The sequence below is a fragment of the Manihot esculenta genome, chromosome 8, assembly GCF_001659605.2.
Source record: "Manihot esculenta cultivar AM560-2 chromosome 8, M.esculenta_v8, whole genome shotgun sequence".
NCBI lineage: Eukaryota > Viridiplantae > Streptophyta > Magnoliopsida > Malpighiales > Euphorbiaceae > Manihot > Manihot esculenta.
In genome coordinates, this window is record NC_035168.2 from 6,565,335 (window position 1) to 6,582,715 (window position 17,381).

At 38.5% G+C, this 17,381-nt stretch overlaps 1 protein-coding gene across 1 annotated transcript; it reads left to right on the forward strand.

The window, feature by feature from the left end:
* Positions 1-16,393: 16,393 nt before the first annotated feature.
* Positions 16,394-17,161, forward strand: LOC122724413. The gene has a single exon (XM_043959359.1). The coding sequence runs from the start codon at positions 16,394-16,396 to the stop codon at positions 17,159-17,161; it is 768 nt and encodes a 255-aa protein (XP_043815294.1).
* The last annotated feature ends 220 nt before the right edge of the window (positions 17,162-17,381 follow it).

Genomic DNA, 17,381 nt, shown 5'->3' on the forward strand with positions numbered 1-17,381 from the left:
AATTTCAGCCTATTTTTAAGTGGTATTAAATAATTTTTAAATAAATTATAAATTTTTATAAAAAAATATTTTTAAAAAAAATTACACTTTAAAAAGTTTGACTACCCACTACTTTTAAAGTAATGTCTATAATGTATGAAAAAACTATAACTTTGGATGAATTAAATATAAAAGGATTTATACTTCATTCGTATCGTCAAAGATTCAAGTATTATTGAAAATATTTTAGATAATTGAAATATTTATTTTTCATCTAACATATTCACTGGCGAAATTATAGATGGATGGACTGATTATAGAGAAATATAAATGTTTTGATTTTAAAAATATAAGAACCGATTTATTAATTACGTTAAAACTAAGAGAATAAAATATAATTTATTTTAAAATTAAATAAAATTATCATAGTCCATTTATATATTAATAATAATATAAAAAGAAAAAATAAATAATATTTTGACACGATTAATTAAATATTGCAACACAATTAATTAAATAATTTGGTTTAGTTAGATAAGGGCAGGGGTGAGCAGAATCCGGTTCAAACCGAAAAAACCGACCGAACCGAATCGATTTGAAAATTTGATTCGGTTTTTTATACATTTCGGTTCGGTTCGGTTTTAAATTTCAGAAATTTTGGTTATTTCGGTTCGGTTCGATTTTGATCAGAAAAAACCGAAAAAACCGAACCAAACCGATTAGGGATAATAATATGTTTTTTCAATAATATAGAGAAATTAAATTATATTAAAATTAAAATATTTTAGTTAAAATTTAAAATACTAAAAATAAAGTGTAAAAAATTAAAAAAATATTAAAAATCGAAACCGATCAAACCGAACCGAATCGAACCGAATCAGACCGGTTCGGTTCGATTCGGTTTCTGACCAAAATCGGTTCGGTTCGATTTTCATAAAAACTAAAATTTCGGTTTTCAGTTTATTTGGTTCGGTTCGATTTTGAACCGAACCGACCGAATGTTGACCCCTAGATAAGGGTAAGCTTCAATTATCAAGAAATTATTTGGCATAATGGCATGATAAAATAGAAAGAAGGGTGAGATTAAGAAAAATATGTAGTATTAATTTTTTTAAAAAAAGTAATAAATATAATAAATTTCAATAAAAATGCCCATATTGCCCCTAAAAAAATTAAGGGGGGAAGTAGATTGAAAATTAAATGAAAGAGATTTGAAATTTATTGTTGAAAAATGAGAGTCCTGAACACGTCCTAAAAGTGAATTTTAATTAGTTTTACCAAACTCTCTGAATGGAAAATCATTTGTTTAATTGGATACATAGATTTGTCAGAATGCTTTAATTGGAAAACCTATGATCATATGGTGGCATTAAGTAATTGTATAATTTTGGAAATAATATTACAATTTGTTATTTTAAAAATTACCATTATTCACACGTTTATCTTGTGTTTTGAATAATTTATTAATATCTATAAGTTTTAATTTGTTAGAAATTTTAAATTTTATATCAATTTTTAAAAATTATTTTAATATATTTAGAGCAAAGTATTTTTTTTAAAATTAACCATTTTAAACAAGTTTGAATATTAGTACAGTAGCTTATTGACCGTCAATTTAAAATAATCGTATACACTGTATATTAAAAGCTAAATTATCTAGAAAATTCAAACTTTTACCTGTTTACATGAAAAAAATTTAAATAAATTTTTATAAAATTATACATATTTTATTTTTAAATATTTTCTAAATAAAAAAAATTAAATTCCTTAATTTTAAAGAAAAAATTGATAAAATATAAATTAACTGAATGAAAATTTTGCAAAATTCATCATTTCAAACGAGGATGCATCTGTCAATTTTAACTAATTCTTTTAGTTTTATCAACTTAAACCTAATTTGAAAAGTTTATATTTATTTTGGCCCATGATCAAAACCAAAATGGGATGCTGATATGGCATAAAATTTTATTATTTATTATTTTATTAATTATACTTAGTTGACTAATTTTAATATAAATTAATTAAAATTAATAGTTTATTATTTAAAAAATAAAAAATAATATTTATTCTACTTAGTATAATAACAATTCTTTCTCTCCTCTCTCACATTATAACTTTTAAATATTTTTTATGAAAATTATTTATGAAATATATAATTTTTTATATAAATGAATAAGAAATTGAAGTAAGAGCAATTAATGCGAAGAAATTTCAGTTGAAAAAAGTAAAGCAATTTCCTAATAATTTCAATAAATTGGTTAACTAGAGATGTTTTCCACAACCTATCTCTTTTTATTTGTAATTAAATTAGGAGATATTCGGTGATTAATCAAAATAAATAATTAAAAAAATATTTATTAAATTTAATTTATCAAAATATTTAAAAATATTGAGAGATTTTATTTTAATCAATAAACTCAATCACGCGGCTTGTTAAATTAGATTATGTAATTTTTTAATCAATTCACACTAATTGTTATTAAATATCTCAAATAATTACAGACTCAATAATTCAAATTAACTGTATATTATCTTTGTTAAATGAACAATAAATTTTATTGATCAATTAATAAAATAATAATAATAAGAATTAGAATCAATAAAAGTATACAAATAAGTTTAAATCTCATAATTTATAGAAAATTGAAATTTCAATTTATTTCTAACTAAAAACAAAAAAATTATCTGTATATTATTTTCTTGAAAAGTATAAAAATTACAGTAAAAAAAATTAGTTACTGCCAAAAACGTAATGTTTAAATACCTAAAATCCTAAAGAAATCCAAAGTAATTTGCTTAAGAGTTATATAAACAAAACTTTATAATAAAATTGAGTTTTGATTTGCTTCCATAAAAGGTGAAAGAGGAAAGATTCATAAACTTTCTTATGGAAGATTTGTTGGGATCTAGGTGTTTTCACAGTTTATTAATGATAAAAAGTTGAGTTTGCCGCTTTCAACCAACTGTTATCTTGTATTTATTAATTTATTACTCTGTCTAACTTATCTTAAATATCTATAGTATTATTACTGCTTTCAACCAACTGTTATCTTGTATTTATTACATTTGTCTTATAGTTTTTATTTATTTTACTTTTTTATATATATTAAAAAATATAATTTTTTTTATTAATTTTTTAATTATATTTATTTTAAATATATTAAATTTTATTAAATATTAAAAAATATTTTAAAAATAAAATAAAATAAAATAAAATTATAATAGTCAATTGATATGTGATTATAGTTTATAAAAAAAAAATAATTAAAAAAAAACAAAAATAATGAGACGGAAAAAGTCATTGCTCACAAAATATGCAAAAAATCAGTAGCATTCTAGTCCAATTCACCTTATCAATAATTTGTTGATACGTTGCGTTTTATGTTAGTGAAATGACCGTAGGGGTGAGTATTCGGTCGGTTCGGTTCAAAACCGAACCGAACCGAAAAAACTAAAAATCGAAATTTTAGTATTTATAAAAACTAAACCGAACCGAACTAAACCGGTCTGATTCAGTTCGATTCGGTTCGGTTTGATCGGTTTCGATTTTTAATAAATTTTTTATTTTTTACAATTTATTTTTAATATTTTAAAATTTAATTAAAATATTTTAATCTTAATATAATTTAATTTCTCTATATTATTAAAAATAACATATTATTATTCCTAATCGGTTCGGTTCAGTTTTTTTGATTTTTTTCTGATCAAAACCGAATTGAACTAAAATAACTGAAATTTTTAAAATTAAAAACCGAACCAAACCGAATTAAATAAAAAACTGAATCAAATTTTGAAATTAATTCAATTCGATCAGTTTTTTCGATTTCAACCGAATACTGCTCACCCCTAGAAATGAGTATAATTGTTTAACAAAACACAAGAGTGAGACTTGGGAGGCTTCAATTCATGCTGCTTCTTTTCTGCAACTTCTCTTACTGGAAAATCCTTGTAAGGCCCTTCATGCAAACACCTTCACCCTAAAATGGATCAAACCAGAACCTAGCTCTCATTCTTAACTCATAAATAATATATCCCCAAAATGAAAATTACAAAACTCTTTTCAAGTCACTCGGTGCTATTTATTTTTAGATAAATAATATCGATATATGTTGTAATACCCGTCTAGATTCAGATATCGGAATTCCTACCATCCGATGGAATCTCGGATGTCGGAGCCTTCTAGAGGGGTAAAACAAGATTTTCTACAATGTTTTTATATGTTTTGAGGGATTTGAGCAAGAGAAAAATGGAGTTTTGAAAGAAAAGACCAAGGAGGCATTTGCCAGGTTCGGCCGCCGAAAGTGAAGTTCGACCGTCGAATATGGGATAGTTTAGGGGGCACGTTAGGCTTCCGAAAGTGGCTTTCTTTCGGCCGCCGAACCCCATGTTCGGCCGCCTAACGTGGTGAGGTTTTGGAAGCTGATTTGGCCGCCAGAAATGGTAGACCAGGCCACCTATAAAAGGCCCCTTGTCCGGAAAATGGGGGAGTTTTCTCTCCATTCTTGGGCTAAGAGTTTTGAGATTGGAGCTTGGAGACTTGTGGAGCTTGGATTCTCCATATCTCTAAGTTTTGAGATCGCCTCTCCTCTCGTTCTTCAAGAGGTAAGTGTAGATCTTTCGCTTTTATGGTGTTTGAAATGAGTTTTATGAAGGGTTAAGAGGGTTTTTATGCATGAGTTGCATGGTTGTGCATGATAGGGTTTATATACCCTTTATGCCTATGTATGCTTTATGTGTTGTTGTGATGTTGTTTGTTGGAGTTTAAGCTTTATATTATAATTTTAATCAAATATAATATAACCTTTATATTATAATTTTAAACTCTTAAAAGAAGAAAAAAAAAACAGAAACTCTAAATAGAACTTTCAAAAACTTTATTACAATATTTTTACATGAATTAAATTTCAACTAAATGAGTTTGTATTAGTTCTCTCATATGTTGTAAATTTATTTAGTTTTTTTTTATATTTTTTTTACAACAGAATTATATAATTTTAGATAAAACTGCTTAGTATTTAAAATTATATAGTTTAACTGAATAGTATTTTTTAAAATAGTTACAATTATTTTAACTTAATTTGTTTTTAATTTTATTAAATTATATTTTATTAATATATAATTTAATTAATATATATATATAAAAGATAATAATAATTACAAATACATATATATACATATATGTAATTGATTTTAATAATTTATACTCTATTAATATCAATTCTATTAATATGATATAATCTATTTAAATAGAACAAAATATAATTAATGAATTAAATTAGTTGAGTTATACTCTTATAAATTTTTAATAATTGATTAGTGACTAAAACATATAATAATTTAATATATACATATAGATACTAATAACAATTATAAGTATATATACATATATATAATTATCATAATAATTTATATTTTATTAGTATAATTTTATTAATATTGAGATAATATATATATATATATAATCTATTTAGATAGAACAAAATTTAATTAATTAATTAAATTAGTTAAATTATACTATTATAAATATTTAATAATTAATTAATAATTAAAAGATATAATAATTTTATATTATTATATACGTATATAGATAATAATAACCATTATAAATATATTTACTTATATATAATTATTTTAATAATTTATATTCTAATAGTATAATTCAAATAGTGTATATATTATATATATGTAATATATTTAAATAGAACAAACTATAATTATCTAAATAAAATGATAAGAAATATTTAATAAAAATATTTACAACTTCAGCGGTAAGAAATATTTAATAAAAATATTTACAACTTCAGCCCATTTTTAAGTAGTATCAAATAATTTTTAAATAAATTATAAATTTTAATTTGAAGATAAGTACACTTTTTTTTAAAAACAAAAAGGGAATGGCAAACGCTCTCGCCTTTGACGATAGCAACCATGCTACCTCCATGGATAAGGACGATCTGATTGACAGGAGTACAAGGAAAAAACATAAAGAGCTGCCTGATGATGCTTCGGTTAACTACCTGGACGTGGAGGACCAAGAGGTTTTGGATTGTGGGACAAGGAGGGATGATAAGGAGCCAGAGAAGCCTGATCTCCCTAAATCTTCTTTCAAAGACACGTTGTTGAATCGACATATGGGGACTAGGGATGCTTGTTTTGATGATGATGCAATGAGTAAAGCATCATGTGAATCTGATGATGAGGGGATGCTACTTGCCCTAGGGTTAAAATAACGCCAGAAGAAAAGAACAGGTTCAGACAGCCCTGGCGAAACTCTTTGATTCTTAAACTTTTGGGACGTTCGATTAGTTATATTTATTTATCAAAAAGAATCTCTAAGCTTTGGCGTCTGAAGTCTCATTTCAATGTTATAACTCTTGATAATGGTTATTTTTTAGTAAAGTTCACTAGCAAGCATGTAATACCCGGCTAGATTCCGGTATCGGGATCCCTACCGTCCGGTGGGACCTCGGATGTCGGAAACCTCTAGAAGGGTAAAACTATGATTTTATGAAGTGTTTTCATGTATTTTAATGGTTTTAAGCATGAAATTAAATGAGTTTTTGCATGAAAAGTCTTTGGAGGAAAACCCAGGTTCGGCCGCCGAAAGTCAAGTTCGGCCGCCGAACATGCATGCTTTCGGAGGGACTTTAGACGCCCGAAAGTTTTGAGTTAGGGAAATGCAGGTTCGGCCGCCGAACTCCAAGTTCGGCCGCCGAACCTTGCATGCATGCGGAGGCACTTTCGGCCCCCGAACGTGACCTGGCCAGCCACCTATAAAAGGGGCACTTAGCCGAAATGGGAGAGTTTTCTCCCATTTTCGACCTCAGCGAGCTTCCGACCTCCCTCTCCCAAATCTTGTGTTTTTCCTTCAATCCCCACCATTTTCTTTGAGTTTTAAGGTTCCACAAAAGTTTTTGAGTGTTTTTAAGCAAGTTTGGAGCTTGGAGGTCTTGGAGCTAAATCCCTCCATTTTCCGAGCTAGGGTCGTTCTTCCTCTAGATCTTCAAGAGGTAAGCTTCGATCTATGCTTCTTTTATGTTTTATGAAAGTTTTATGCAAGTTGATGGGGTAGAATGCATGTTTAGGTCTTATGTATGTATATGGGTATAATGTATACTTTGAGGAACAATGTATGTTGATGTTTGTGTGTTTGAAGTGTTGTAGATGGGGTATGTTATAGTTTGAGACCCCTAGGTGTGATGTATGATGTGTATGCATGTGTAGAAACAAGTTTATGCATGTTTTGAGGTGTTTTGGAGGCTGTGGACACAAGGGAACCAAGTTTCTGCCCTTCGGCAGAAACTCAGGTTCGGCCGCCGAAGTGACTTTCGGCCGCCGAACCCCCTTGTGGAGGCAGTTTCGGCTGCCGAAGCCTGCCCCCGAAACTCAAGTTTCGTCTCTGTCTGGGAGGTTCGGCCGCCGAAAGTGCCGTCGAACCTGCATGACTTTCGGCTGCAGAGAGACTTTCGGCCGCCGAACCTGCCGCCGAAAGTGCCCTGTTCAGCCATTTCTTGCATGTTTTCATGTGATGTTTTCAGGATGTTTTAGGGGGTCTTTGGGGAGTATTTTGGAGTCATGTTCATGTATGTTTGGTGCCTCATTTGAGTCCACCTGTGTAGGTTCGGACCCGAGGAACCGAGACCCCCGATTGTGAGATAGTCGTTCAGAGTTCGTTGTTAAAGCTTCAGTCACCAGGTGAGTGGAACAACCCCTTAAGCTTTAAAGTAAAGGAATAAATGAATGAATCATAAAGCATTGCCCATGCATCATTATGCTATGCAATATTAGGTTGTATGCATTAGAATTCACGAATATGTTGCATTGCATACTTTGTTGTTGATGTGGATGAATGTTGAATGATCCATTAGCCCTTGTATGTCATGATAGCCTATGTGAGTCCAGGTGTGCCTGCTACGGCTCTACGCCCCTGGCACTATGACTGATTATGAAAGTCCGGGTGTGCCTGCTACGGCTCTACGCCCCCGGCATGTATAAGTAAGAAAGATAGGGGCTAAATGGTGACAAGTTCATTCTTGTTGTGAAATGTTTGTGTTATGGCGCATACATGAAAGCATGAATAAGAAAAAGTTAAATGATAATAATAATAATAAAATGAATAATAATATACCTAAAAATGGAGGAATTAAAACAAATGTTTTTAGTTTCTGCTCACTGGGCTCTAGTAGCTCACCCCACTCCCTTTATCCCCAAAGTTGCAGGTACAGGATAGATCAAGAAGTCGGCTAGAGTGAAGTCAAGCCTTGCATGTTGTAATAGATAGTAGTGGACATGAATATGATGTAATGAGTAATTATGACTATGTACTGTAATGAATGTTTTGATGATGTATTGAGGATTATAGTAGTGCTTGACCTAGAGGTGTGTGAATCCCCATTATGTACAGAGTGTTTAATGAGTAATGATGTTAATGACCATGATTATCCAAGCTTATATGTATGATGATGATACCCCATTGGAGTATTTGATGAGGACTCCAGTGTGGGGTTTATGTATGATTTTGTGCATGCACAGGTTTTGCTTGGATAAGAGAAAAGAAAATTTTTTTACAGATCATGTATATGTTGTTATGTATGGGATTCCACAGGTTTACAGGAGGTATGTAGGCTTGCTACGGGTCCCGGCGGCCTTAAGCCGATCTGGATCCTAGCGCCGGTAACGGGTCGGATTTCCGGGTCGTTACAGAGTGGTATCAGAGCCCTAGGTTCATATGGTCGGACCTAGAGTGTCGGGCTCATAGATGTTCTAGAAGGTCAAGCACACTAGGAAAATCATGTCCACTAGGATAGGATGTAGAGTCCTGTCTATATGATGATATGATATGCCATGATGATACGCATGTGCATAAATGTTATGATATGATGCTATGTATGTGATGAGGGTTCATGTGTTTCCACATGAACCATATGATGCTAATGATTGCTTATGCTATGTGTTGTTTTTCAGAGGATAGAATGAGAGGAACTCGTCGATCTGCACGATTGACTGGAGTGCCACCTCAGGACGAAGGCGCTGATGCCCGTCCTCCAGCATTGCCTAGGGCAATGTCCAGTAGGTCCAACAGAGACAGAGTAGCTAGAGACCCTAGAAGGTCTTTGGATTTGGGTAGAAGCAGATCAGTAAGGGGAACAGTGCAGGGAGGAATGTCTGAGGATATGGAAGTAGATCAGAGGAGGGATGGCAGTCTCGGTGTGAGCATGCCGGAAGAGGGCATGGGAGAATCAGAAGGAGGCGCTCAGGCCTCGAGTTATGTCCAGCCACATCACTATCCACCCTACTCACACCATCCAGGGTATTCGATGGGAGGTACATCGGATTACCCCAGTTTTAGCCCTTATCCTCCACATATGCCATACCCACCTTACTACCCACCATACTCTCAGTACCCCATGTACCCACCTCCACCTCCCTATACCAGTACAGCAAACCCTACCCCAGGGGATGTTGCACCTCCACCACCACCAGTACCTACTGTCCCGGAAACACAAGTACCCAAACCTACCTCATCTGGAGGGAGCAAGGTCAAGATGACCGATTACATGAAGTTGGGTGCTCCTCAGTACAGAGCAGGTGATGACCCATTTGAGTATCTGAGCAGGGTCAAGACTATTACAGATGAGATAGGGGCTGATGACAGTAGAGCCATTCAGATGGCTGGGTTCACACTGGAGTGCAAGAAGGCACGTAGTTGGTTTAAGAACTATGTGAACCCGAGAGCGGACAGTATGTCCTGGGAGGAGTTCGCAAATGAGTTTGCAGGATGGGCTTTCCCTGAGAGCTCTAGAGAGCAGAAGATGATAGAATTCGAGCAGTTGAGGCAGACTGATCAGATGAGTGTGGAGGAGTACACAGACAGGTTCCTGGAGTTGCTACCATATGCTGGGCTGAATTTGGACACAGATCAAAAGAAGTCAAGTAGATATATTATGAGGCTGCACTCCAGGTATTCCTCTTTGGTACAGTCAGCAGAGAGGGAGAGTTTCCATGCCATAGTGGATATGGCTAGGAGAATGGAGGCTAGTGCTATCGTTGAGGGGAAAGTGAAACAGTCAGTGGCACAGTCTTCTGGTTCCAAGACCCCAGGTGGGGAAAGGTTAGACTCTTCTTCTCTGAGTACAGCAGTTGCAGGAAATAAGAAGTGGGACAGAGGTCACAGAAAATCTAAGAAGAATAAGTTCTGGAACAAGATCAAGTCAGGTCTGGGTTTAGGCAGTGGCTCAAGCTCTGGCGCAGAGGTTACAGCATGTATGAGATGTGGGAGACCACACAAGGGAGTATGTCTGGCAGGGACAAACACATGCTTCAGGTGCGGACAGGCAGGTCATTTGGCTCGAGATTGTCCTAGAGCAGCCTTTGCAGCACCGTCTCAGCAGACAGCCTCCGACAGTGTGGTGCAGCCAGTAGCTCCAACAGCAACACAGGCCAGTGGCAGAGGCAGGGGGAGAGGGTCAGCCTCTTCATCAGCAGGATACAGAGGTGAGGGTCCATCAGCTCCGGCACGGATCTTCACTATGACTCAGCAGGAGGCCAGCACATCCAACACCGTGGTGGCAGGTAATCTCATCGTTGGTTGTTCTGATGTGTATGCCTTAATGGACCCGGGTGCATCTCATTCTTTTATTGCTCCGAGAGTCGTGGAGAGGGTAGGATTGATGGTCTCTGGGTTAGAGTGTCCCCTATGGGTCAGTGGACCCAAGTGTGACCCGTCAGTGGCAGAGGCAGTCTGCCAATGTAGTCCAGTTTTCATAGAGGGAAGATGCCTTTCCGCCGACCTCGTGGTTCTAGAGTTGACAGATTTTGACGTCATTCTAGGGATGGATTGGTTATCGACCCATGGTGCTACCTTGGACTGTAGAGACAAGGTAGTCAGATTCAGAGATCAGGATGGGTCAGAGGTCGTCTTCAGAGGAGACAAGAGGGGTACACCTAGAGGTCTGATCTCAGCTCTTCAGGCTCGTAGGTTGCTCAGGAGGGGATGTCAGGGGTTTCTAGCTCATGTGAGAGAGTTAGATAGTCATGTCAGAGAGCCCGCCTCAGTGCCTGTGGTGAGTGAGTTCTTAGATGTTTTCCCAGACGAGCTGCCAGGGTTACCACCTGCTAGGGAGATAGAGTTCGAGATTGAGTTAATGCCTGGTACCAGACCGATCTCTATCCCTCCCTACAGGATGGCACCAGCTGAATTAAAAGAACTGAAAGAACAGTTGCAAGAGCTGGTAGATAAGGGTTTCATCCGGCCGAGTACTTCACCTTGGGGTGCTCCGGTTTTGTTTGTGAGGAAGAAGGATGGATCCCTCAGACTTTGTATCGACTACAGACAGTTGAACAAGGTCACTACCAAGAACAGGTACCCCTTGCCGAGGATCGACGATCTATTCGACCAGCTAGCAGGAGCAAGTTGTTTCTCCAAAATAGATCTGAGATCAGGGTACCATCAGTTGAGGATAGGGAATGAAGATATACCGAAGACAGCTTTCAGGACCAGGTATGGGCACTATGAGTTCCTTGTGATGCCGTTTGGGCTGACCAACGCCCCTGCAGCATTCATGGACCTCATGAACAGAGTATTCAGTCAGTATCTGGATCACTTCGTTATTGTCTTCATAGATGATATCTTAGTGTATTCCCGAAATGCAGAGGAGCATGCCCATCACCTGAGGACAGTTTTGCAGACCTTGAGAGAGCATGGCTTGTATGCCAAGTTCTCCAAGTGTGAGTTTTGGCTTAGGAGCATATCATTCTTGGGGCACATTGTGTCAGAACAGGGTATTGAAGTAGACCCCAAGAAGGTAGAGGCTGTAGCTAACTGGCCTAGACCCACCACAGTGACCGAGATCAAGAGTTTTCTGGGTTTAGCAGGTTACTACAGGAGGTTCGTTCAGGACTTCTCAAAGATTGCTGCTCCTATGACCAAATTGACAAAGAAGAATCAGAAGTTCATATGGACCGATCAGTGTGAGGAAAGCTTTGAGGAGCTTAAGAGGAGGTTGACTTCAGCACCGGTGTTAGCTCTGCCAAAAAGTGATGATGACTTCTCCGTATATTGTGATGCATCCCGTGTGGGACTGGGTTGTGTGCTAATGCAAAATGAGAGGGTGATCGCTTATGCTTCTAGGCAGCTGAAGAAGCATGAGCTGAATTACCCCACACATGACCTAGAGATGGCAGCAGTGATCTTTGCACTCAAGATGTGGAGGCATTACCTTTATGGGGTAAAGTGTGAGATCTTCACAGATCATAAGAGCCTGCAGTACATCCTGAGTCAGAGAGAACTGAATATGAGGCAGAGGAGATGGGTAGAGCTGTTGAGTGACTATGATTGCAAGATTCAGTACCATCCGGGTAAGGCGAATGTTGTGGCAGACGCCCTAAGCCGGAAATCACTCGGCAGTCTATCCCACATTTCAGCAGAGAGGAGGCCGGTGGTGAAGGAGTTCCACAGACTTATGAGTGAGGGATTACAGTTGGAGTTGTCTGGCACAGGTGCCTTAGTGGCTCAGATGAGAGTGACACCCGTGTTTCTAGAGCAGGTAGCTCAGAAACAGCATGAGGACCCAGAGTTGGTCAGGATAGCCCGAACGGTTCAGTCAGGCCAGAGTAATGAGTACAGGTTTGATGATAAGGGGATCCTCCGCTACGGGAACAGATTATGTGTGCCAGATGACATTGGTCTGAAGGGGGATATTATGGGGGAAGCCCATAATACCAGGTATAGTGTTCACCCTGGAGCCACCAAGATGTATCAGGATCTGAAGAGAGTGTATTGGTGGCCAGCTATGAAGAAGGACGTGGCACTGTTCGTGTCAGCCTGCGATGTGTGTCAGAGGGTGAAACTAGAGCATCAGAAGCCGGCTGGAATGTTGAATCCACTACCGATTCCAGAATGGAAATGGGAGAATATAGCTATGGACTTCGTAGTGGGGTTACCGGCGACGTCCAACAGATTGGACTCCATATGGGTGATTGTGGACAGACTCACCAAATCTGCTCACTTCATCCCTGTCAGGAGTGGTTACTCTGTGGACAAGTTGGCGCAGGTGTACGTAGATGAGGTTGTCAGACTGCATGGGGTCCCGGTATCTATAGTGTCAGATAGAGGGCCCCAGTTCACCTCCAGGTTTTGGCGGAGTCTGCAGAATGCTATGGGTACCAGATTAGACTTCAGTACTGCCTTCCACCCACAGACAGACGGACAGTCAGAGAGGACCATCCAGACAATAGAGGATATGCTCAGAATGTGTGTGCTAGATTTTGGCGGTTCTTGGAGGCAGCATCTACCTTTGGTGGAGTTTGCCTACAATAACAGCTATCATGCTAGCATAGGGATGGCTCCATATGAAGCTTTGTATGGAAGGAAGTGCAGATCACCTATCTGCTGGGAGGAAGTAGGAGAGAGGACTCTTGCGGGTCCGGAGTTAGTAGAGCTTACCAGCAGGGTAGTACCCATAATCAGAGAGAGGATCAAGACTGCTGCTAGTCGGCAGAAGAGTTATGCAGATGTCCGCAGAAGACAGCTAGAGTTTCAGGAGGGGGATTTGGTTTTGCTCAAGGTGTCTCCTATGAAAGGAGTGGTTCGGTTCGGGAAGAAGGGTAAGTTAGCTCCACGGTACATCGGTCCTTTCGAGGTGCTTCAGAGGGTCGGTAATGTGTCGTACAAGCTAGACTTGCCTGCTTCGATGGAGAGAATCCATCCGGTTTTCCATGTTTCTCTGTTACGGAAGTACGTGTCAGATCCGAGTAAGGTTCTTAGTGAACCTGATATGGAGATCCATGAGGATCTCACCTATGTAGAACAGCCAGTGCGGATCCTAGACACTCAGATCAGAAAGTTGAGGAACAAGGAAATTCCGATGGTGAAAGTCCTTTGGAACCACCACAATATTGAAGAATGCACCTGGGAGACACGGGAGTCTATGCTCCAGCAGTACCCCCATCTGTTTTGAGGTGAGTGTTAGTTGTTCTATGTGCTGCATGTATGATATATTGTATGCTATGTTATATGTTATGATTGATGCCATGCTTTGTATGTTAGTTGAGGAACATTCGGGGACGAATGTTCTTAAGGGGGGGAGAATGTAATACCCGGCTAGACTCCGGTATCGGGATCCCTACCGTCCGGTGGGACCTCGGATGTCGGAAACCTCTAGAAGGGTAAAACTATGATTTTATGAAGTGTTTTCATGTATTTTAATGGTTTTAAGCATGAAATTAAATGAGTTTTTGCATGAAAAGTCTTTGGAGGAAAACCCAGGTTCGGCCGCCGAAAGTCAAGTTCGGCCGCCGAACATGCATGCTTTCGGAGGGACTTTAGACGCCCGAAAGTTTTGAGTTAGGGAAATGCAGGTTCGGCCGCCGAACTCCAAGTTCGGCCGCCGAACCTTGCATGCATGCGGAGGCACTTTCGGCCCCCGAACGTGGCCTGGCCAGCCACCTATAAAAGGGGCACTTAGCCGAAATGGGAGAGTTTTCTCCCATTTTCGACCTCAGCGAGCTTCCGACCTCCCTCTCCCAAATCTTGTGTTTTTCCTTCAATCCCCACCATTTTCTTTGAGTTTTAAGGTTCCACAAAAGTTTTTGAGTGTTTTTAAGCAAGTTTGGAGCTTGGAGGTCTTGGAGCTAAATCCCTCCATTTTCCGAGCTAGGGTCGTTCTTCCTCTAGATCTTCAAGAGGTAAGCTTCGATCTATGCTTCTTTTATGTTTTATGAAAGTTTTATGCAAGTTGATGGGGTAGAATGCATGTTTAGGTCTTATGTATGTATATGGGTATAATGTATACTTTGAGGAACAATGTATGTTGATGTTTGTGTGTTTGAAGTGTTGTAGATGGGGTATGTTATAGTTTGAGACCCCTAGGTGTGATGTATGATGTGTATGCATGTGTAGAAACAAGTTTATGCATGTTTTGAGGTGTTTTGGAGGCTGTGGACACAAGGGAACCAAGTTTCTGCCCTTCGGCAGAAACTCAGGTTCGGCCGCCGAAGTGACTTTCGGCCGCCGAACCCCCTTGTGGAGGCAGTTTCGGCTGCCGAAGCCTGCCCCCGAAACTCAAGTTTCGTCTCTGTCTGGGAGGTTCGGCCGCCGAAAGTGCCGTCGAACCTGCATGACTTTCGGCTGCAGAGGGACTTTCGGCCGCCGAACCTGCCGCCGAAAGTGCCCTGTTCAGCCATTTCTTGCATGTTTTCATGTGATGTTTTCAGGATGTTTTAGGGGGTCTTTGGGGAGTATTTTGGAGTCATGTTCATGTATGTTTGGTGCCTCATTTGAGTCCACCTGTGTAGGTTCGGACCCGAGGAACCGAGACCCCCGATTGTGAGATAGTCGTTCAGAGTTCGTTGTTAAAGCTTCAGTCACCAGGTGAGTGGAACAACCCCTTAAGCTTTAAAGTAAAGGAATAAATGAATGAATCATAAAGCATTGCCCATGCATCATTATGCTATGCAATATTAGGTTGTATGCATTAGATTCACGAATATGTTGCATTGCATACTTTGTTGTTGATGTGGATGAATGTTGAATGATCCATTAGCCCTTGTATGTCATGATAGCCTATGTGAGTCCAGGTGTGCCTGCTACGGCTCTACGCCCCTGGCACTATGACTGATTATGAAAGTCCGGGTGTGCCTGCTACGGCTCTACGCCCCCGGCATGTATAAGTAAGAAAGATAGGGGCTAAATGGTGACAAGTTCATCCTTGTTGTGAAATGTTTGTGTTATGGCGCATACATGAAAGCATGAATAAGAAAAAGTTAAATGATAATAATAATAATAAAATGAATAATAATATACCTAAAAATGGAGGAATTAAAACAAATGTTTTTAGTTTCTGCTCACTGGGCTCTAGTAGCTCACCCACTCCCTTTATCCCCAAAGTTGCAGGTACAGGATAGATCAAGAAGTCGGCTAGAGTGAAGTCAAGCCTTGCATGTTGTAATAGATAGTAGTGGACATGAATATGATGTAATGAGTAATTATGACTATGTACTGTAATGAATGTTTTGATGATGTATTGAGGATTATAGTAGTGCTTGACCTAGAGGTGTGTGAATCCCCATTATGTACAGAGTGTTTAATGAGTAATGATGTTAATGACCATGATTATCCAAGCTTATATGTATGATGATGATACCCCATTGGAGTATTTGATGAGGACTCCAGTGTGGGGTTTATGTATGATTTTGTGCATGCACAGGTTTTGCTTGGATAAGAGAAAAGAAAATTTTTTTACAGATCATGTATATGTTGTTATGTATGGGATTCCACAGGTTTACAGGAGGTATGTAGGCTTGCTACGGGTCCCGGCGGCCTTAAGCCGATCTGGATCCTAGCGCCGGTAACGGGTCGGATTTCCGGGTCGTTACAAAGCAAGACTATGATCATGCACTTTTGGGTGGACCTTGGATGATTGCTAATCACTATCTTACAGTACAGCGATGGCATCTTGAGTTTGATCCGTATGCTGCTAATGCTTTAGAACTACTTACAGTATGGGCCAGGATTCCTTGCTTATCTATTGAATACTACAATGACGAGTTTCTTTTGAGAATTAGGAGCTTGCTCGAAAAACCTATTAAGGTGGACCGAAATACAAGTATGGTGAGTAGAGGACACTACACCAGGATTTGCATTGAGATTAATATGGAAAAACCCTTAGTGGCCAAATTCAAGCTTCACCGACGTGTTAGACCAGTGGAATATGAAGGGCTCCACCTGGTGTGTTTTAGTTGCGGTAGATATGGCCATGAAGCCGAGAAGTGCCCGGCGAGGGGAGGCTCTAGCGGTGCCGGTAATCCTGCGGGGAAAGCCCATGCCAACGATCCGATTAATTTGGATGAGGACAAGAGAAGAGCAATCCCTAATAATCCAATGATTGTCAATGATTATAGGGATTGGATGCTTGTCAAAAAAGATAAGAGGAATTTCAAAAAAGTCTCTAACAAAGTCCTAGTCGACAAGGAGTCTTCTAAGGAGAAATTTTCTGCAAAGGAAAAAGGGACAAAACATTTGACGGACCGTTCTAATCGATATGCTGCTTTGGAGATTAATGAGCCAGCTCCTGTTGAGTCCATGAGACTACCCCCCTCTAATACTATTGATAAGGGCTCATCCCGAGCTGGGCCGTCCTCTAGTGGCCTGCAAACTAAAAGATCTGCCAGTAAATACCAGTGATGTAACAGCCCGGAAACCGAACTGCTACCGGCACTAGGATCCAGATCGACTTAAGGTCGCCGGGACCCGTAGTAAGCCTGCTATCCTGTCTAAGTACCTGTGACATCCCATACATGATCATACAGTTTCTGTCAAACATTAAAACTTTTCTTTCCTCCCAGGGCTTAACCTGTGCATGCACTCTTTCTGATCTCTCTAACCTGACTAGATCAGGCAGCAG